Raw genomic sequence first — 22,354 nt, 5'->3', positions numbered from 1 at the left:
ATAAAGGTGCTTCAAGTATTTGTAGTAGTCTCTCCCTCACGTTACAAGGAAAACCAAATAATTTCCAATAGTTGACGTAGCCTTCGTTGCCCAATACTGAGTACAAGGGGAAGGGTGATAAGGCAAGGGGTGTGGGAGGGAGATAAAGGTGGCAAAACAAATTGAAAAAGATTTTTAATTTCTCAGGACTTGGAAATATATGGTCGTCAGACGATGAATAATCACATCAAAATGCGCCTTGGTTGTAAGAACCCACATACCACAACTGACTCTTAGACTCTTAGACGTAGAATATCCATAGTAAAAAACACGAATTAACGAATTTCACGACGACGGAAGAGGAGATCCGAATAACAAGGCAGACACCACAGCAGAAAAGCTACCAACAGCAGTTTTTCGCCATATAACCAAGAAACATTCAGTTTGAACTGACCACCTTTATTAACTCCTTTTGTTTCATCAAGGAAAAAAAAATGTTTGCCGTCGTTTGGCGGGTGATCGAATCGGCAAATCCCTTTTAGTAATTTTATATCTTTTAAAAACTTGTGTATAAAAACATTCAGGTAAACAATGAATATAAACAAAAAATAAAATAGCAGCCAAGACATCTAATTATGACACATAATTCAACTCTTCAAATAACTCAGGTGAAGACGGAGAGCCAAAATTTCATCTGATTTACATGGCCTAGCAAGGTTAGCTTCTTATTCAAATATTCCCAATTATGTTTGGCTGGACTTCGGTGGCCTGAATTGCTGCGATTAAGACTCGCTGACTTCACTTTTTTTTCAAACAAAAGTTTTCGAATATCGAAGATTAAATCGTGTAACAGAAAATGACCACATCCTCACAAGGCAGGTTACCTTTCCTTCGTCTCAAGTCGGATAATAACAACAGAAATCGGCAATGAACTGTACAGTAATGTTCATTTTGTCTTTTATATTTAGACAGGGCTCACCTATTGTACCATTGTCGATTTTTCCACGACTCAGCACTTTGTGTTATAAGAATACAGCGCTTACAAGCAATTTTTCAATGTTTCTCCAGACACTAGATACTTGGTTGCGCTTTGCCTGTATTTAACGTCTTTGCAAAGTGAGTTTCCTTTCACGGAAAACTTACAGGCACCACCAGGCGTCTCCTAAAAACACCAGGGTACAAATGTTGGTGCGAGATAGCGACTAGCTGGTTCCAGGCTCTGAGATAGTTGAGAAAGCGCGAACACGAAAATAAAACGGGAGGAAACTGGGGAGAGGTAGGGCGGCTTTTTCCCGCCACTGCCCCCTGTTCCCAGATTACGCACTCATATTTTCGCGCGCCTTTCACTTACGAGTCCATTCCTACTATCTGAGAGCCTGGAAGAGCCTAGATACCGAATAGCTCTGACCACTCTTTTAACACAATAAACGGGGTGTTCATCTCAATCATCAAGTTCATTGGTAACTGAATTCGCGCTATTTCCATTCATCCCTTTGGCGAATTCAACAGAAAGAGGAACGTCGTAGATCTGCTGTGACCTCGTTTTTAAATAACTGGAAAAAGTCGTGACGTTTGATACTGAGCGAGAGCGTAATTCACTTCATAAATAGGGCGTAATTCAAGTATTAACCAAAGTCATCAGTGACGTCCTGCTATAAGATTCCACGCACGAAGTAAGGTATTGAAATCGTAGTAAAGCTAGATTGTGCCGAGCGAGTGCGTGCTCCATTCATTGATTGTGATCTTGGGTTGTGTTATAAGATGCCATTCGTGAGGTATTGGAAGCCATCGTAAAGTTTGGTAGTGAGAGAGTGCATGCTTGTTTCCACAAGTTCATCAATGAAGGAACCAAGCTGTTCCTCCGTCAAGTTCATGTGGAATCTTTCTCTCATTGCTCGGACAGTCGAAGCACCACGGTTAAAGCACGGCAGCTGAGAACCTGCGCACGAAAAAGCAACAGAATAAATTAACAAACAAACAAATAATCACACAGAAGTAACGCATGGCGTAACACAATCTGCAACTTCTACGTTCTCCATAATACAATTTGTCCTCCCCCAAAAACTTTCCAGAATTTTTTTCCTCAAGGGACGATTGTTAGTCCCAAGAGAAATTGAAAATAATACTTATGCAAAGTTGTTAGGGGAGGGCAAATTGCATGGATCGCGGTTTTTTTGCCCGAAGGCTTTCGCTAGGACTTAAGTCGATTCACCCGATGACGTACAACACTCTACAACATGGTGAACTTACTTCTCCAAGATTTTATTCTAGTTAACCTTGGATTCCACATATGCAGTCACTGTCTTTCCATGCCTATTCCTTTTTCTCAGGCATAAAGAACGACAAATGCACATAGGGTGAATCGACTTAGTCTGGGCGAACTGCCACCGGGTGAATCAACCTTTGGGCGGAACGACCTGATACCAATTGCATTATGGGGAACGTGAAAGTCGCAGTGTACAGTCAAAGCACGTTAATACAGACGCTCAGGGGGCCATAGAAAGTGTTCGTATTAAGCGGGTTGAAATTAATGAAACAGTAAGGACTTCTATCCCCATGCAAACTGTCCGTATAAGCGGGTTTTTTTCTTATTTAGGGTCAAACAGAGCGTCTACTCCTTAAGTGACTCAGTCCCTTTCCGACGTAATAAGAATAAGGAAAGCTACTGAGAATTATTTAGTAGACACTGTATTTTGAAGGATCGAACGTATCAATTAAGGCTTATTTCCATAAGAGCCGTCTTTCTCCTGGTACCCTATGGCAACAAGAAGGAGCCCTGGGCCAGGTTGCATAAAACGTTCCTAAGACAATAACCTATTGTTTTGAAATAATAGTTAACGAGTTCCCTTAATCTTAAGATGTTTTTTGCAACCCGACCCTGAGCTCTATGAAAATGACCAGTTAACTTGCGATGCTGTACAACATATTATAATCTGTAGTGTTGGACTGATGAACCCAACCATCCACGTACCTGTCTGCATAATCTCCACCAGCTGGAGACATTTGTCCATATTTTTACGCGCGGCAAGAAAACCTTGAAGCATCAATATTTTGAAGTAATTGTACATGTCGCTATCAACTCCACCCATTACCTAAAAAAAATGCATTGTACTTGATTGTCAATGTATTTAGCACGAAAGTGTACTAATTGGCGACACTACTTTTTACGTTTCTTACTGGAGACGGGACCGCCATTTTACGTGATCGTCCGAACCATGCACAGGTCTAGCCGTTTGCAGGGCAAAGGAAACACCTTTATTTCCCAGTTATTTTAAGACCTCGAGTGTTGTTCCATTGACCTCCTGCACTGCAGTCAAGCGCTCTACCAACTGAGCTAATACTGCCGCGGCTAAAGGATGAGGAAGATAACGCAGACAATCTGACGTTAAGATATCACGATCACTATGGAGTCTGTGTACTAAGAACTACTAGCGTGTGTTGTCTATGTGACCATATTAAATGTAAGCTGTATAGCAGTGCTTTTTTACAAGGAACAAATTGTTTTTCAGTACTTCAGAAACTATAGTTAGGTTTTTTTTTTGAATTCTTAATATTGTCACTCCTGGGTTTTGGAATAGTCTCTGTTGGGGTAAATTTTTTCCTTTTGTTTTTGGTTTTCTCACTTACTTGTTATCGTGTATTCTTTTACTTTTCGCTCTCCGGTATTTTGTTAATTACGCTCCTTTGTTACGTGCTGTATGTAAATTTCGTTATAGTTTGTTATCTGGCCCCTATTCATTACTAGTTTTTTACGTGTCTATTAGTGTAACATCATTCGTCGAAGTAGATTATCTCTTTCCTCGGTGGCCCTGACCACCGACTCTGTTATCCTCAGCATTTGGAATTTACTGTGTTTTTTGGTTTGGTAATAGTAAAACATTTGCTGATTGTGAGTTCACGTGTTGTGTGTTGAAATTGGCCCTTGCCCGTTCAGTCTCCCTCATTGTATTTAGCACGGTACTAGTGCTCAAAACTTTAAAAGTTTTCTACACGCTCACCATAAGACCATGCCAAGTTCTTATCGATCGCCATAGTTACTCCTGTAGCACATTCTTATTGCGCACACCTTTTCTTCCTTCATATATACATCCTCTTTCATCCGATTTTAGTGTTTTTGTCTCATAGTCTTGGAGACATTGTAGGGGTTGAAAGTCACTGGGGCTCTTCCCCTGTTTTCATCTTCTGTCAGCGTACTGTTGTTCGTATGCATCTAATTTCTTTCTTGACAAATATCAATAAAACAAACTAAGCTAGATTTGAACACAAGCAAAACTCACCTCAGCAAACTCCAGTGTGAGTTTGAACGGTGAGCTCTCAAAACCAAGGTTACGGCCGGGAGAGCAAGAAAGGATAAATCCAAAGTCAATGTGGATGATGTGACCTTCTCCGTCAAGTAAAATATTGCCGTTATGTCTGAAATGAGAACAAAAAACTGTCAGAATCATGCTTTTATTCATAGAGACTCTCACTATCTGGAGGGAAGATCACCGATGGAAATTTGCCTAAGAACCCGAACCTCTAACCCGGACTTTTCGTACCCTAATCTCTCCTTTACCACTACACTACCATACTTCGAAATATTTTAGTACATAAACAAGCAAACTGTCTCTCTTAACTGATACATCAATAACAGGTGACACTAACCCTTTCCAGAACTTTTAACGTAAATTCGACTTGGGCTTCAACATCGTTCTTTCTAAGACTATTCAAAAACGTATTATTTGCCTCGTTGAATATATTTCATCTATCCAGACTAAAGGCTTAGTTACCAGTGGTGGTAGACCGTTAAGAAAAGGCAACGGCCGTTTACAAAAAACGCAAGTAAAAAATAACGCCACGCAAAACACTCCTACTAGTTAAGTATACACAACATTAAAACTCCAAAAAAAGGAGGTCGGAGGCACCTGTCTTTGACTTGCATGAAGTAACACACAAGACAGTATGCTGCACAACTCTGAACAAAATTACGCTGAGCATTCAGAAACTCCTCTGAGTTGACATTTCCGTGTTCCTATGAATGGTAGTAAAAATATTAATCAAAATAAAACAATAAAAGAGAACATTTTAAAGAGGCTATGTCACTACGTAAGGTACTTATCACAAGCGGCCATGGTGTAACTAATAGTCTTGCACAGTAAATCAACACCACCGCCCGATGAAAACCAGTAGTACGCAGAAGAAACGGGGAGACCTTTAGATTCTAAGACGAGGACGACTATGAGTACGAGATTTGTCAATACTGAGTGGGGGCGCTTTCCATTTACCAAGAAATTCCAAAAATTCCGGTTGGGGTGTTGATGGCACACACGTTTTCGAGGCGTTCCACTAAAAAGTTCCCGGAAATAAATGGAATTTAAAAAGGTAGTCCTGTTTTCCCGTTGGAAATTTTCCGGCGAAAATGCATGTTCTATTTACGAGTTTTCACAAGGAATCACCAGTTCCAGGCTATTCACGGCGATATCTGTGCCACCATCTTGAATTTTGGTGACGAGAGCATAAACAAATGGAACTTGTATAAAATGGGACACGTTCTTCACTCGATGGACCTTTCAGTAGACCTGCACCGTTCTAAACCTCTTATTTCACTAGTCCCCTTTAATCTGCACTTCCATTGTTTTCAGGGATAGGGGCATTGTTATATGACAATCCCCATAGTTTTCCAAGCTAATCAAAAACATTCTTAATAGGTGCGGGATCGCCCGGACCTTTCCATGGAAGTTTCCGAAAGTTTTTGGTAAATGGAAAACGCCCTAGAAACCGCGCCTGAAGCAGCTCCATTTCGTTGGGAAAACGTAGTGAAATGAGGACGGCTATCACTTGTTTCCCGCCAAAATAACGCTGTTTGACCGGCAAGCGCTACTCAGTATTAAGAAAATCTCGTACTCGTGGTCGTTCTCGTCCTCGGAATCTAAAGGTATCTTCTATTCAATTGCTATCATTAACAAAGTGACTATCGTGAGACAAACGAATAACAAGCCTAATATCATCATCAGATATAAAATTATGAAAAACTGTTAGGCCCAAATCCCAATCCGTTTTTATCTTCTTTATCCGTGCTTTCTTTCACATTTGCTCAGTGTGTGGCTGGAATCTTCACTGAACGCTCTAAGCGGTCAGCAAAAAAAGGTGCGTTGCAGCGACGTTTTTTTTCAGGTGTTGCCCCGGCTCAAATTCCTTTATTTAATACAGGTTACTCCAGTCACGTGACTCGGGCGGAAAGACTCATTGTTCAGAGGCAGACATGCTTGGCACCTCTCTCACTGAGTCCCAAGGGTTAGACTGCAAAACAGTCGGTTTTTTTCTCAAAATCGGTAAAGAGTGGCGTAAGAGTCCAACGCGCGCGAGCCTCACACGCACGCACGCCTCGTTCCAGACCTTTTATTTGACTGCTCGCGCGTACCTGAATAAGCAAAAATACGGACTGTTTTGCAGTCTACCCAAGGGTAGAAAGCAATAAGACATCCGCCAAACCCTATCACTTTTTTGCGGCGTTGTTCCACCGGAAAGATTACCTTGATGAAGTAATTCATAAGAGACATTTGACTGTTCTTCTTGATCTGGTGAAGCGAGACAGCATTCACTACAGGTTCAATGAGTCCACTGTCATTTGAGGTCACCACAACAGCATATCTACCAAAAACAAAAGGTTATTACTTGCAAGCCCTTCCCCTGTATCAGGTAGAGGTACATGTTGTATAAACTCATTTGCAAGTTTGTTTTAAGAGGTCTACTTACGGCCTAAGCCGCAGTGGTACCCGCTCTTGGTTCCAAATGGCCTGAAATATCAAGAATAACAAGGCAAGCATTTAGTTACGGAAAAAAAAAAATTAGAGAATGGTCATAGTCGGTGTGTTTGTGCTGACGTTGCTGAGCGCGTTTTTGAATTTGAGTGGAATTTTTTATTTTCTACGAAAATAAACAGGAAAATAAAGGGAAAATCGAGTTACTAGTACGTTACCATTGCGGCAAACCAATGAAACCAAGAGAAGAATCCAAAACAGCACCACCGACAAGAATTCAAAACAAGTACACTGCAAAACGAACCTGAAATTGCAGTAGTAGTTGGTAGGCGAGCTGTTCTTGACGAAGGTCATCTCCGCACTTGACAATCATCGGTAAGAGTCGTAAACGCAATGTCAAGGACATATATACTCTACAGTATACAAACACTGAGGGAAACAAAGCGCCCGAGTTCATTGGTTGAGTGACTGAATCAAGCGTGACTTTAACTCTCACCCTCCTAATAGTGTCCAACATGCAGAAGAATGCACAAAAAAAATCGAATTTCATTTGGTAAAATCTAAGAAATAAAGAGCACTATGCAGAAGTTCTGCCAAAGAGGTTTCATCTGAATGGTTACACCGCAGCATTTCGTCCAAGGCTTAAAATTTAGAAATACAAACTATAGCACTAAATGAAAATACTGCTGAAGTGAGGTTTCATTTGAATGGTAACACCGCAGACTTAAAAAATTACGAGCTAAATAACTAGTACCCTGCTAGCAGAGTCGCTTCGATTGGCCATAGACTTATCTAGGAAGATCGAAGGAGACTGTTCGCAGGGTAAATAACTAGCACCATGAAAAAGTTCTGCTAAGGAAGTTTCGTATGAATGGTAAACAAAACAGATTTCGTCCACAGAGTCAAAAGGTAGAGTGGCAAATAATCCCTCCATAACGTGGTCGAGGAGTGAAAGTGCCGGTTAAACTGCTTTCACTAGCACTGTAACATAGCGAGAAAATCAGAGAATTGGAGAAATTAAACTGGGCTTTCTCGAACTAAAATACATGGTTTGATGAAAAGGATATTCCAGTTGGACACGTGACCATAAGGTGAAGCTTCTCTTATTCTTGCCTCTTTCTCTTCCCATGGTTCCTTGAGAACAGCAGCTGTTACAAATAAACAATAACAGAGATCAAGGACACTTCATGAGTATGACATGGATGTACTCACCAGCTGTATTTTGACAAACCCTCCCCTCCCTATCATTCTTCCAAAATAAATATTACAAACCAAAAGAACCCAAAAGTATCATTTGCACCACTGTTTTGAAACAAGAGGGCAGTTTTTTAATGCTATTAGTTGCTACCAATGTGCTTACAATTTAATGATTCGAGAATAACTCTCTGTTGACAAAGTTAGGCCCCAGTCCTTCATTATAATTGAAGGTATTCAAAGGACATACTATGATATAAAATACCTATACATAATGCCTATTTTCTGAAAGGTCAGTCCTAACTAACCGAGGAAACAATTGAATTTCTGATTCTTCCTTTTTCTCGAAATATTTTGTTGTTGTTATCTTTGTTATAACAGTTAGTCAGAGTAACACTGTCATAACAACATGGCACTGTACGGTGTGATAAAAACAATATTGCAATTTTCAAGAGTATGATTTAAATACCCAAAGAATACATACGATAGTTGTTTTGAACCTGAGAGATCATAATCTTGCACTGTACCTGAAGGATCCTCTGGGTCCCTTTTAAACAAGGCCTGTGGTGCACTAAGGGACTCAGAAAGCCTCCGTCGAATATCCCCAGCTGCAACAAATGGACCCTGGACAACAAAACGGATACATCTTTCATGAATGGTATACGACACAGAGACGGTAAAAGAAATGACAGAGAGATAGTCATTATGGTGAGATACAGTGCTGTCATTCTAACTTCTGCCTGTGTGAATGAAATCCTTTGGTGTTACCTTTCTAAATGAACTCTCATTGGCAAAACTTTTGAGTCGTATTAATAATTTCTCGGGATTTTACTAAAACTATGAGAAATTTTTTTGACTTTTTCTTCCTTGCCCACTATAAAGGGATTGGAAGGATAGATGAAACTGCACTTGCACCTTCTATATTGTTTAATCTGCATTAATTCTTCCACGCCTGAATTAATAGAGAAGCTCTTTAGTTCTTTTCTTTGAGAGAAAGAAATTTAACTGTTTTTTGTTCATGAGACTGTACAAAAATGTTCCAAAATGCAAAACATTTAGTTATTGTGGTTATCCAGTGAGGTTGCTTAAGCTCCCTAATAACATGGGATGATCCAAAGATCACGGCATCAACTGCAACCTTTGCTAATGGTTACTGGTTAATGCAACAATTCATAACAACTGTTGTGATACTGCATGAAGACTTTCCCTCTCGATATTCATTATTGAAAGTTCTCACTGATTCTTTTTTTTACTCACATCAACTACATCCTGTTTTGTCTTGTCTTCAATCACAGTCGACCAACATTCATCATCTGAGTCCCCAGGTGGTGAAATCTAACATCGAAAAACCTCAAGTCAATAATATATAGATTTAGCCAGGGCTAAAAGCGAAGCTCCAATTTTAATAAATTTATAATTTAAATCAAACAATAAACTTTTAATCCACAAATCATTTAACTTAAGGGCACATTCATGTGACTTTTGAGGGAAAGGCTAAGTTATTTTAGAGTGAAACATCTTACATTGAATTGATAACCTTATATGTACACCAAAAAATAGCAAACATCATCGATCACATTCAAGATCACAGTAGATTAGGCCTCGAAAACAAATTCTTGGAAAACAAATCACGCCAAGTTTTTTGCGTTCGACAGGTTTACTTTACAAATTCTTGCTAACAAATCTGGGGGTGTTTAAACCAACCTTTTATAATTTTTATACACCACATTTGAGGTGAAACAGTACTATTTATCATACAGAGCTCAGACAGAATGCGGTATTTCACAATTTTTCAAGACAAATTGCACTCAGTCAATATTCAGGACGAGCCAAACCGTTCAAAAATTTCAGAAAATTTCCAAAATCACCCATACGGCCAGCTGGTTCTCGTTTCTATAGTGCGAGCTGTCAGTGTGGTCGAGTGTTTGAATGAACTTTAACAGAGTTACGCTTCAACATAATAGCGAATTTATTATTATTTGTTTTGATTATTTAATGGTTTCAGTTATAACGATGTGTAATCTCATAAAGCGTTTGATACGCGCAACATTTTTGAGTACTCCTGCAAGCGATGGTCATGAACGATGAAAACAAATGGCACGGACATGCGATTAAAATTGCAAGAGAGACTACTAACAATCAAAAAAAGAAATATAATTCCGTAAAACATTAACAGAGACAACAATTTTCATTCACAAAGACAAGTATTAAAGTGTCTCTAAAAATCCTGAGTCTTTAAGCGTAAAGCTTAAGTTTATGTTTTAGCCGGTTTCGCGGCGCGGTGTTTACTGTTTTCGAAGGTGAACTCCTCGAAGCAAGAAAATTGCTCAAAGTTTTCTTTCTACAGCCACATTTATAACTAAATATTCTTCGGAACGTTTTCTTTCTATTTGTGGTGAGCAAATATATCTGAAGGCTTTTTAAAGTTCTGTAAGCTTATATCAAACCTGATACTATGTCAGATCATTGACTCAAATACTACAAACGTGCATCAACTTGCCGCATAAACTGTCGGCGTGTACTGTGCAAGACTTCATGAAATACAAACATCAAATACAATAATTACTTAGGCTTACCATTCGAGATTCAGTTCCTGAAAGCTATCAAGGGAGGTCACAGTTGCTTGAGACTTTTAAACCCTCTTACGCATTAAGCAAGGTGAAAAACGAAAACGATGCCATCTGAAATCGAATTACCGAATTTTGACAAGCGACGCATTTCTCAACCGAAACCCAGTAAACAAACCAGCCATGAATAACAGAAGACTCTTGATAGCAGCTGTATTTCATTTTGTACATCCAGAGGAAAAAGACAGTTAAAAAGATCACAAGTTGACACAAAACTCTGTCAGCTTCAGCTGTCAAAGTAAACTACTTTCAAGATGCTGCATAATTTTTCCGCATGAACTCACCTGTCAAATTTTGACCAATCAGAGTATAAAAACTAGACCTAGAGTGTGACCAACGCGTGACCATGGTAAGATAAGGTCTTCCCCGCCTGTACTTTTAAAAAAACTGGATTAATTTTCGCTTCCGAGGTCAGTTTGAAATCAAAATCCTAATAGTTCGGGGCCATAGTGACATAAACACAACATATTTGATACGAATCCTTGGAAAAAATAAACTTGAGCCTGCGATCATTTGAAACTGGTAATTTGTCAGCGGATAACTTTAAAAAAATACTCGACCTCGATGGGTCAACACTTGAGCCCGCGGTACGGGCAGGTGATACTGGTCAGCGGATGCCCTGTTTTGATAGCTGTCAATTGATCACAACATTGATGTGCAGCCTGTGCAATTAGTTTTCTCTTGGGCTCCCAAACTAGCTAAAAGTGTGAGAGTAAACATTGGTTTTCCTGTGGTGCGGACGGACGGGCGGTCGGTGTACGGTCACGTGATTACCAAATTTTCTGGGATGGGTAGATTTACTTAGCAATGGGGCTCCGCCCACGTGGAGCTCCGCTATTACCTATTAGTGCAAAATACAAGTCACCTTGTCAATTAACTTAAGTTACTTTGTTTCCCCACTTGTTAGAGCACAACTTTCTGAGCGCATTCATTCCATTTTTATTGAAGAAGGAACCTGGGTGGGTTTCAAAGCTTTTGTGAATTTTTTAACCTCTGCTGGTGACTTGATAGCCTGCAAATACAGCCATCTGGGCATCTCTCCTTACTGCTAAGAACATTTTGCAGGGGAGACAAAATGTTCTTATCAGCGAGGAGCAAGGCGAGATGACTGTATTGACAGGTTGGTGACTCAAGAATTGTTTTCTCATTGATAGAACCACTTACTGTAAACTGAACCCCTTCTGTGCGGCAGTAGGTTGGTAAATGCTCCTCAGACCTAATGAAATTGAAATAATAATAATAATGGAAACTTTATTTGTGTTTTTGAATGTACAATTGTAAATCTCGCTACGTATAGGCAATTTACAAATGCTGCTTGAGATTGGATTGTTAAAAAAAAAACAAAAACAAAAACAAAAACAAAAACAAAACAAGACAAAAGCAAAAAAAAAAAGAGAAGAAAAGAAATCAAAATTGCATTAAGTCTGGGCTATCCCAATTCCTATTTCTACAACAAAAGATGTAATATGTTGCTCTAATGGCTATATTTATCATTTTCCTGATTATATAAAGTTGCTGCTTTTTGTCAATGACAACGACTGGCAAAAAAAATTAAGAGAATGACTTCTTTTGTTAAACACCGTGAATTCTTCTGACCTTGTTTGTCGTAAAGTGGGTTGAAACTGCTTAGATGGAAAAGGATCATCACCATTTCCTGTCATGCACAACACTTCGACGTATATCATGTACGGAGCCTGCAATGCAGCAAAAAGTTTGCACCTTTGTTGACTGGTTAACTGGTTTATTAGCTGGTCAATAAGAGATGAGGGCACTTATCAGACTTGCGAGTCCAGAGTTGACTCCTTGGTAGCTTGCAAGCAGTCTAGACTTCAGAGAAAATTTGGAGGCAGAGCCGGCAAGAAGGATAGGGTGAGGAAATATTCACCATATTCTTCTCTTTGTCCTCGCCGTATTCTTTTCACCAGCTTCACCTGCTTGCACTGTCAAAATTTTCCCCAAAATTACACAAGTGAGCCTGCCAGCAGGCTAACTCCTTGGTCATAATCCCTCCTGCCAGTCGTTACAAGTTGTTGCTGCTGTCGCAGCATTTTTTACTGCCATCAATCATTTTTCACTGCCATCAATCTTATTACTGTCACAAGCAATGAACCTTGAAACACAGAAACACACAAAAAGGATTGAAATCCACCAATCAGAAATCACAAACTATGACCTTTCGATCTCGTTGAAGTAACTTTATGTTCCTAAGAGGCAACCATAGATGATTGACAGCAGCAAAGAAGGCAAATGTTAGTTGGTTTTTGAACTTCAGTGTTCACATGTTCTTGAAAATGACAGTAAGTCAAAAGAGTGACCAACATCAATATTTGCTCCTTACAGTACCAATACATCATCAAAAGAAAGGTTATGAGAATTAATAAATTGATCACCAAAGGGAAAATACCTTGATGTTTTTCCAAATTGCCTCAATTAATTCTTCAAGGAAATATAAGGAGATCCTTCCGGAGAATTTTGTATTTGGACATTTTGGGCTTAAAGGGTGAACAGAGGCCAACTGATTTTATGAACAATTAAATTTTTGTTTTATTCTGCCACTTGCACAGAGAAAGTAAGCCCATTATTCATTTCTTGTTTACATCTTAATTGTGTTCAATGTGGCAAGCTACTCTGTACTTGTTGGTGAACTTACCTTATCTTTTGAGTTGAGAACCACAGCAGCAGTGTGTGGTATCCTCACCACATAATGACCTCCAATTCCGTGATGCACTGGTAAGCTGACTTTGGCTGGCAAGTTCAGATTCAACAGAGATAATTCAGCATACAGCCTGGAAGCTGAAAATGATACAAGGGATTAACAGTATGCAAACAGGTGCTAATCATGTTAGTAGTGCTGTGGATACAGATATTTGCTTAACATTTTTTCACTCATAAGGAATGGACAATTGACCTAAAATATTTCCATTTCCTGATCAGTGAGAGTCAGGCACCACTTGAGAATTATGCTACTGCAGGCCCGTAGGGAACCATTTAGAGACTTTTCTAGACGGCACCCTTGGTTTTAAAATGAGTGAGACATTACTTCAAGGAGTTTAGCCTGAGAAAACAGCCAACATTTTACAATGACACCACTGGTTTCCGCATAAAATGATGTCTGCGAAATGACTGAAGAAATTCTGTACTGATGACCTGCCACCACCCAGATCTGGGTAGTGCTACTAATTGGTTAAGGTAAATTTCCCCTGCAGCACAACCAATCAGAAGCACTACCCAAATCTGGGTAATGAAACAACATCATTATGGAATTTTTGTGCCCACAGGCCATGAAAATATCTATCCCACACAATTTATGGCTTTGGCGATCAATCTGAAATATTTATTTTGTTCAAATTGGTTTGCATGGTAACAAAGCAAGTAACTTAGTTGCCCAAAGCACAAAGCTGTTACCCCAAATTTATACTTAAGCATATAGTATGTAGCCTTGTGGGAGGTTAAAATAATGTGAATTCGTTGTTCACAATATTGTAATACTAGAAAAAGGAATAAGAATGGAAAGACATCTGTCTCCACTAATGACTAGGGCAATAGCTTCAAAATTACTTTTAGGCAAAAATAACCACCTAAGGAGGGATGCATTTTGAGATATTGCATTTTGGGTGCATGCCTGGACCATAAAAAGGCAAATACTTACTCTTGAGGTGTTTTGTTGGCTGGGAAGTAAGCCTCTTTCCAATAGCTATCAATGCACTTATGAACTCTCTCTGAGCTACAAGCTTTGGAGTCTAAGTAAAGACACGAAGCAAAAAATGTTATCACACTATGATTGTTGCAAAGCATGTTGATAAGTAACTCCAAAAGAATAGACAACAAAAGGTACCAGCACTGCCTGGCAAAGGTCCCAGGAGTTTTTCAAACTCCGACTCTTTAATACTACTACAGACCATACTGATAGCCTGTTCTTACAAGGGCTCGTAAAAAGCATCTGCTCCCACTAACTCACTTGTAAGTGTGAGCTACATGTAGTCTCAAGTTAACCCTTAAAGTCCCAATAGTGGCCAAAATCAATTTTCTCCTAACAATATCCATACATTGTAAAGAGATTAGGTTATGAGAATAAATAAAATGATCACCAAAGGGAAAATGCTTTGATCTTTTATCAGATTCTCTTTACTCATTCTGAAAGGAAATGTGTAGAGATCAGTTTGGAGAATTTGTATGTGGATATTGGGGCTTAAAGGGTTAAGGGAAAGACCATTAACAGCTACTGCTCTGCCATCATCAATGTCTAAATGCAGTAACTGTTCATCAGTAGGATGCCTAAATTGTAAGCAATTTCCACAACTGGCTTCAGCTTTGCTATAATAGACTCTCTCTCCTGCTTTCAAAAATCCTAATTTGCTGTTCTATGTTCTTCTATGCTCTATTGACAATAAACAATAAGTCTTTTTCTTTCAAGCTTTCTTAGGCCTGGCTCAAATGTGCATTCCCTGATCCACGAGTGCCAAATTTAATGCTAATGAGGAAAATCTATTTTTCTTGATCATTTGCATTAGATTCTGCATATGTAAAATGGACCTTATGTACTGATAAACTTGAACGATACATAATTCATAACAAGTCTTTCAATAAATTAAACCTACAATAAAATGCAAGTGTATTATAATATATACCTGGCAGCTACAGTCTGGAGTTCGTGCTAACTCAGTCAGTGCAGGACTGGAGGCATTTGGAGACACCACAGGGGAATGCTTAGAACAGCGACTGTCAAAGGCATGGCCATACCTCAGGTCACCATTTCCAGGGGACTCACACTCATTTGACTGAAATAGAAAAATAATAAAGCTGATGAGATTACTCAAACTATGTATGCCCTGTTCTTGAACATTTGGGAATTATTGATCCATCTGAGTTTCAACTTTCATGAAGTGTTAGAGCAGCTAAAAACCTATTTTTTTTACAAATATTCACTTTGAAAGGGTTCTTCGTTTTGTGATAGATGACGCTTGAATTTCTAAACTTTTGCATAACACCACTTTTACATTGTGGCCGAGAGAGATGTCATGTGGATTGACTTATTTTGGGGGATTTTGCAATCTGAACAGTCCTTGAACAGTCAACTCTTGCCTTGTCGACACCCCAAAACACAGACAGGGAGCTTAAGCAACCATGATGACGAAGACAATGACAACGTAAAAAACAATTATTGGTTTTATGAGCAAAACAACAGCTCTGCATGTGCGTCACGCTTTTTAATATATTCCTTTAATGTCCATAGCATGACTACGACATGAAACCTCCTAAAGGGACGATGAGACGTGAACAAACGACAACAAATTTTCCTTTCTCTTTTTGAACCTGTATAATCAAGTCTTTAAGAATTCAACTCCTGGTAAAGTTGCCCAGGATGCAAATTAATTTTTTAGCTAGTGGCATTTTCACTGTCGCTGCCGTCGTTGTTGTTTAAGCTCACTACTTTAAATCCTATGCTACCATTCAATTGTAAACTCTTTAGAATTTTTGTGAATCTTGCTCAAGCTATTAGGAACGAAAGGCTTAAAACATGCTGCAAAAATTAATATGCTCCACTCAGGGTCATATACAGAGAGATTATGGTATACTATTTCTGTGTTACATACTTGCATTAGACGGCTAGAAGCTGTAATAGCTGCAGTGGCATCTGACTTGGATCGCTGGTGGGTTTTCTTTGTAGGGGTGGTAAGTGTTGCACCTGACCCAGCTGAAGATGCAGGTGAAGGTGAAGAATGTGATCCAGCAACTCCAGAAGGACTTAAAGGAGACCTGTTAACAGTTAATATATTAATTTAGGAAAATTCTATGGCAGCACAAAGAATGCAAGATTTCTGTTTTGCATATTCAAAAGTCCCATGGTAAGTTTCTTTGAAGCTAAGAATATTATAGTTTTGCCACTTTCATCAAAAGTAACTAGTAAAAAATTGTCAAACTTTTCAGTAACAATCATTCTTTTCAACCTTGAGAAACAGAATCACACATCCTTGTTTCCCACTTAAGTTTACAAAACTGATGGTATTTGCTGTGATTTACAAAATCAAAATAAAATTTCTATTTCAGGTTAAATACACCCCTCAATTGCCGTGCTTACTTGAACTTTGTGTGGCATTATGTTACAAATCACTGAAATCAAGCAATGCTACATTCTAGACTAACCCTACAGTGATTTCAAGATTAACCAACCCTTCGAGTAATAATAATAATAATAATTCCATTATTTACCCTCGGCAGTATTTGCATTTTTGAGTCCCAAGAATGAACAACATTATCTAACCATATCCCAAAAAATCATCAAGAGAACTGGTTACAAGAAGTTACAGAATGATTGATCATCAAAGAGAAAATGCTCTGATCTTTTTTCAAATTCTCCCAACTTATTCCTCCAGTAAATGTATGGAGATCAGTTTGGAGAATTTGTATGTGGATATCGGGGCTTAAAGGGTTAACTCCTAGGTCATCATCATTGCACACACTGAAAATACCTTGGCCTGCATTCCTCCAAAATCAACTGCAGGAGCTTTATTCCTCTGGCATGCTCTTTTGAAGGAAGCCATCCATCTGCACAGTATGCTTCTAACAACCATGAAGCCTGTCGTGAAATTGTACAGCTTTGGATGATGTGCTGCTCAAGATTCCACTAACTTACTAAGGCCTCTGCTTTATTACATTTTTGCATTACTCATTAAACCTATTTACCCCGGAACTGCCTATTACCACCCTGTGGGGATCCACGATGCCTGAATGAGTATGATTCAGTCAATCAGGCTTGAGAAAAATGCGAAAAAAAAACAAAAAAACACAAAAACCAAAACAAAGAAAAGTTAACCTGCAAATTCCAATAACAAGCTTTTGGGCAGTTTGGTTTGTTTTGGCCAGATAGTGACCAGAAAACAGCTTGACTAGCTTCAAAGGGTTTTTTTGGCAAAATTTCCAGGTGTAAATAGGTTAAGAAAGTGCTGAAAGATGACTGCACAGGGATCCCAACCACAAAGCAGAATTAAGCACTGCAACTGAAAGATATTACTGGCATTGAGAACTACTATAATGGAACTTGTTTTGAGCATGACAGATCTAGCAATAATTTGTTACTATTATGGTCGAAAAATATAAAAGAGCACAGAAAGGTTTAATTTACCCTTAAATTAACGGTATAGCAACTTAACTCACTGATTCATAAAAATTCAACCAATAAATTAAAACAAAATGTTCTTTGACTGATGAGGCTAACATTTTAGCATTAATGCACTCTTTTTTCACTCTTGTAAACTATCACTGGTTTATTATTCTTTTATCGTCCGGGAAAAAAGGAAAAGAGTTTTGCAGAGCTGTTTCCTGGCAAGAAACCTTAACATTCACCATCAATCTGTGAATGATAAGGAAGGGCTTCCACATACAGTTTTCGGCTCAGTCAGGGAGTTCACGAACCAACCAAATGTACATGGTCTTACATCCCTCAAAACTGCAGTGCAGTAATTACATTTAAGGCGCTTCATGGTGCTGCACCTAGCTATATCACTGATCTCATCAAGCCTTATACACCTGGTAGACTTCTTAGATCCTCCAATCAATTTTTACTTTCTACATCTAAATTTAATCTTAAAACTTATGGTGGCCGGTCTTTTACTATTGCTGCACCTTCTGTTTGGAATGCACTTTCATTTGAACTTAGATCTTGTAATTCCCTTTCTTCTTTTAAATCTAAGCTCAAGACTTGGCTTTTTAAAATTGGTTATGATGTTGTCGTATAGAAAGATGATGTTTTTATAGGATGACAATGTAGTTTTGTAGTTTTGTAGGTTTAGGATTTTGTTGTTATTTTTATTATGTAAAGCGCTTTTGGACCATTGGGAATTTTTATAGGATGACAATGTAGTTTTGTAGTTTTGTAGGTTTAGGATTTTGTTGTTATTTTTATTATGTAAAGCGCTTTTGGACCATTGGGAATTAGTGCTCTATAAATATTGTATATTAAATATTAAATATTAAAACAATGGATTTTCCTCTCTGTAAGGAATATTGTGCTTTCTTGCTACATTGAAGGCTCACAAGGAAAAAAACTGATGTGAAGAGGTTTAGCAGCAGTACACACACATGCTGAAAATATGATGTAGCCATGTATACACACCTGTAGAGCAAATGAAAAGTTCTTCTTGCACTTCTCCACCAAGTATCTATGAAGAGCCTCTGACACTTCGTCAATATGGATGTACATGTTACTGAAAAATGGCAAAATCCATAGCATTTTTCATTGGAATAAAATTAATTACAGTAGATAAACAGTCATGTTAACTTACCGTTTTTGTAAGAGTAATGCTTACCCAGTGAGGGGTTATCCGGATTTCAAGTAAAATGGATGATGGAGGGATTTTCTTGGGTTTGAAATTTTTGATTTCTGGATTTTTTGGGGTAGGAAAATTTTGGCAATATCATTGTTTTGGGCAGCTTGATTTAAGTAGGGATTTTTTTGGGTATTCAAAACTTATGTCTCTATTTTTCATGTTTAATGCTTTCTGAAAATTCTTACGGCTTGGTAATTCGGCAGGGGATTTTTTGGGGGTTAAATTTTGGTCAGGGATTTTTTTTGGATTTGATTTTGGTTTTAACAAACTGCAATGATTTTGCCCATGATGGCTGCTGCTAGGTCTCCAAGAATAACCCAGAGATATAAAATACTGTGCATCTCATGTACCCAGTCTGAAAAATATCCACCAAGGCAGTTCTCTAAGGAAATTGAAGGGAGCCCAGTGCTCTAAACCTGTAAAAAAAAGTTGCCCAGCATGTGATTTGTTTGAAAACAAGAAAAAAGATTTTTTGTTGCCCGAGAGCAAAAGTTGGGTGCCAGGGGCCACGAGGCTCTGCTAGAGCACAGCCTTGACCATGTACAATCTCGAAGACCTTTCCCGCATTCCACTCTAATGAACAAACACAAGAAATGAGGTTGAGGCTCGGGTGGACAATTTCATGCAAGTCACTGTAAAAAAGTATTTTGTTCACTCAAGCCTTGGGTTGGTGCCTTTGTTCATAGTGCAGGAAAGGTCTATTATCACAACTGTGGAAACAACAATTTCGCAAAAAAATCAATATGCAACCTAAAATCTTATCTGGGGAGGAAAAGGTGGGCTTATTCATCAAATCCATCAGCCCAATCATCAGTAATGCTAACTAACATAAGAACACTTACATTAGTTGTGGTATATAGAAGTTGACATCTTCATCATCAAAACTCTATCAAAGATAAAGACAATAGACCTTTGTCACGCAGTGGCCATTTTGTCTCAGGAGATTTATAAAGCTTTGTTTATGCACAGCTAGCCTCGTTCTGTCTACGAGGCTAGCTGTGCATAAACAAAGTTTTATAAATCTCCTGAGACAAAATGGCTGCCGCGTGATAAAGGTTTATTCAAAACAAAATTCTTAGCCCTTTAACCCTACATAAATCAGCTAAAGCTGTAACTCATTAATAACTTGTGGCTTGTGTATGTTGAGTTTCAATTTTATCCTTGGTGTAAATCATATCAAACCCATTATAATAGAGTACCACACCCCAAAACAAAGAAATACAGGAGTTTTGCCCAGGGTTGTCATTAAGAGCCGGGGGCCGGGGATTTTCCCCGGCTACTAAGAGAGTGGCCCCCGGCTACTTTTATTGGAAAATAGAAGAAAAATAGAACCAAAAGAAATCCCTAGCTGTTGGATTCCCCGCCTACTTGTTGTATTTACCCGGCAACTTGAAATCTTAGTGACAACCCTGTTTGCCAGAGGTTATTTTTATAGCTGCTACCCAAAATTGGATGACCTGAATATTGTGAATTTAATCAGCACATCCTCACTGCCTTAACCAGAAACAATTGGATCAACCAGTAAAAAGAGTTAGAGATAGAGGGGGAGTGGAATGGAGGGCTAATTTTCAAGCCATGTGAATATAGGATGAAGGAATATTTGGCACAAAACTAAGATGGGTCTAAGGTGTTTCGTAACACCAGGTAAGACAATCACACTCGAGAGGTCCAAAAACCACCCAAATGGGTATTGCGAAACCCAAGATAAAATCATACTTACAAAGAGTTTGTTTCCAAGATAAGTCAGTACCCCAGGTTCCTTAGAATGAAATAAATATGCAATTGCAATGGACATATCAAAGAGCTTGGATTCAAAGAGTCGTAAAAGCCAGGAACTCTTTGGTGGTGGAAGACTATTGTCAGTATGTGTCTCAGCAAGATTAAGCCTTAAATTTTTCCTTAAATGTCTTGATCCACGCTGCATTTCACTTTCCATCATTTCACAGTTTGTATCCATATGGCAGGTTTCTCCATTCACAAGGAGGTGATTTTCTTGATTTGGATTGTTGTTTTCTGGCATTAGATGTGTGTTAACTTGACAATATTTAAATGGATTTGAATTGGGGGATGATGGAATTGGTTGCACAGTGCAACATGCCTGACTATCTGTCATTCCAACAATATTTATCCACCAAAAACATGAACGTAACCACACAGTAAAACAGTTGTACAAAAGTTGTGATATTGAGCTTTCGGCAACATGAGCGTGTTGCGTAGCCTTGCAACAGATGAACCAAGTATGTACGATTCAGTTCTTTCAAGCACCAAAACAGTGTTCACAACCACTTCCTTGAGATGCCCAAATTTGAACTTTTTCTTGCAAATTGAAGCCTGGGTGCAATCACGTTCCTTTATACTTGTTACGGACAAGAGTGGTCTTGAGCTTACTGTACTTTCCTCCACTTCGATTCCCACGCAATAAATTGTAGATCAATGAACTCAAGTTTTTCCGAAGGAGCTCTCCTTGTTTACACGGGCCATAAAGTGGTGAGTACCAGTAGTTTACCCAGTGTCGCTTAAAGTGTCAACACCAGACAAAAGAAATTTTTCTTGCGTGAATTAAGACACAACAGCAGTAAAGTTTTCGACAGGCCGGATGTTGTATTTAAAAGCTGGCCGGCTGGGCGAGGTGGAAATTCGCCTACTCACAGTATAAGCAGATATTTTTTCGAGAATGTTACGCAACTACAGCCAAGACAAGAGAAGAAAACTACAAGTGTTTCTGAAATATCCCAGACTACTCCAGAAAAGTGCTATTCTATTTTCCAACGGTTCAGTGAAGCGATCGTCCACACTTGGCACAAATGACAAATTTCGGTCCACCTCCATTCAACGGCATTATGTTGATATCGGTCTATGGGGAAATCCAAATTACGGTGTGTTTAAAGAAAACAGTCAGCTTATCGTACACTGTTGGTAGCACAGCCGCAGTGATGGAATAAATCTGTTGTTTCTGTCTTAGCCAAGTTTCATGTGATAGATTGTGGGAAACATCTGCTTTTGTAGAGTTACCCAGAATGCACCTGGAAAGACTGAAACTCAGAGAGGGCTGGGCAGGAATTCGCGAAAATGCATCACTTACTGTGGGGCCGGGAGTTGCTTGCTATCATTTTTAATTTTCATGTTTGATTCTTTCAGTTTCCACCAGGGGCCGACAATTTGAGCACCAAAATGATTTGGCTTTCCGCCTAACGACAAGCGATCTTTCACACCTGAGTGCAACAGTAGGTTCAAAAGGGGCCACGCGCACGTCGCCTTATTTGCTATCTTTTTAAAATGTTCCAACGTACCTTAGTATCATTTGAATTCCGAAAACATTAGTTCAGTCATTTTTCAGGTTTTTTGTACGGTTAGCAAGGATTGATATGGATTGAAACTTGAAAAAATAAAAGGTAACAACTGAGAAACAGGCTCCTCCTTAGTCTCTCACCAACGTTTTTAGGGGAGCTCGCATTTTTTCCTGCCCACAAACGCCAGGGACGATATA

At 38.9% G+C, this 22,354-nt stretch overlaps 1 protein-coding gene across 1 annotated transcript; it reads right to left on the bottom strand.

Moving 5' to 3' along the window:
• Positions 1-417: 417 nt before the first annotated feature.
• LOC140936285 (phosphatidylinositol 4-kinase beta-like) lies at positions 418-21,873 on the bottom strand. Its single transcript, XM_073385732.1, has 20 exons — positions 20,588-21,873; positions 19,710-19,753; positions 18,654-18,744; positions 17,011-17,117; positions 16,135-16,297; positions 15,169-15,318; positions 14,190-14,280; positions 13,191-13,333; positions 12,137-12,234; positions 11,705-11,756; positions 9,171-9,248; positions 8,441-8,537; positions 7,787-7,867; positions 7,024-7,103; positions 6,715-6,755; positions 6,492-6,609; positions 4,884-4,990; positions 4,257-4,392; positions 2,951-3,071; positions 418-1,918 (listed from the first exon to the last, which is right to left on the bottom strand). The coding sequence occupies exons 1-20, from the start codon at positions 20,978-20,980 to the stop codon at positions 1,734-1,736; spliced, it is 2,376 nt and encodes a 791-aa protein (XP_073241833.1). The 5' UTR covers positions 20,981-21,873; the 3' UTR covers positions 418-1,733.
• Positions 21,874-22,354: the final 481 nt, after the last annotated feature.

Source organism: Porites lutea, chromosome 5 (assembly GCF_958299795.1).
Source record: "Porites lutea chromosome 5, jaPorLute2.1, whole genome shotgun sequence".
Classification (NCBI taxonomy): domain Eukaryota; kingdom Metazoa; phylum Cnidaria; class Anthozoa; order Scleractinia; family Poritidae; genus Porites; species Porites lutea.
The sequence above is the reverse complement of the archived record's forward strand: the minus strand, read 5'-3'. Positions and strand labels throughout refer to the sequence as shown.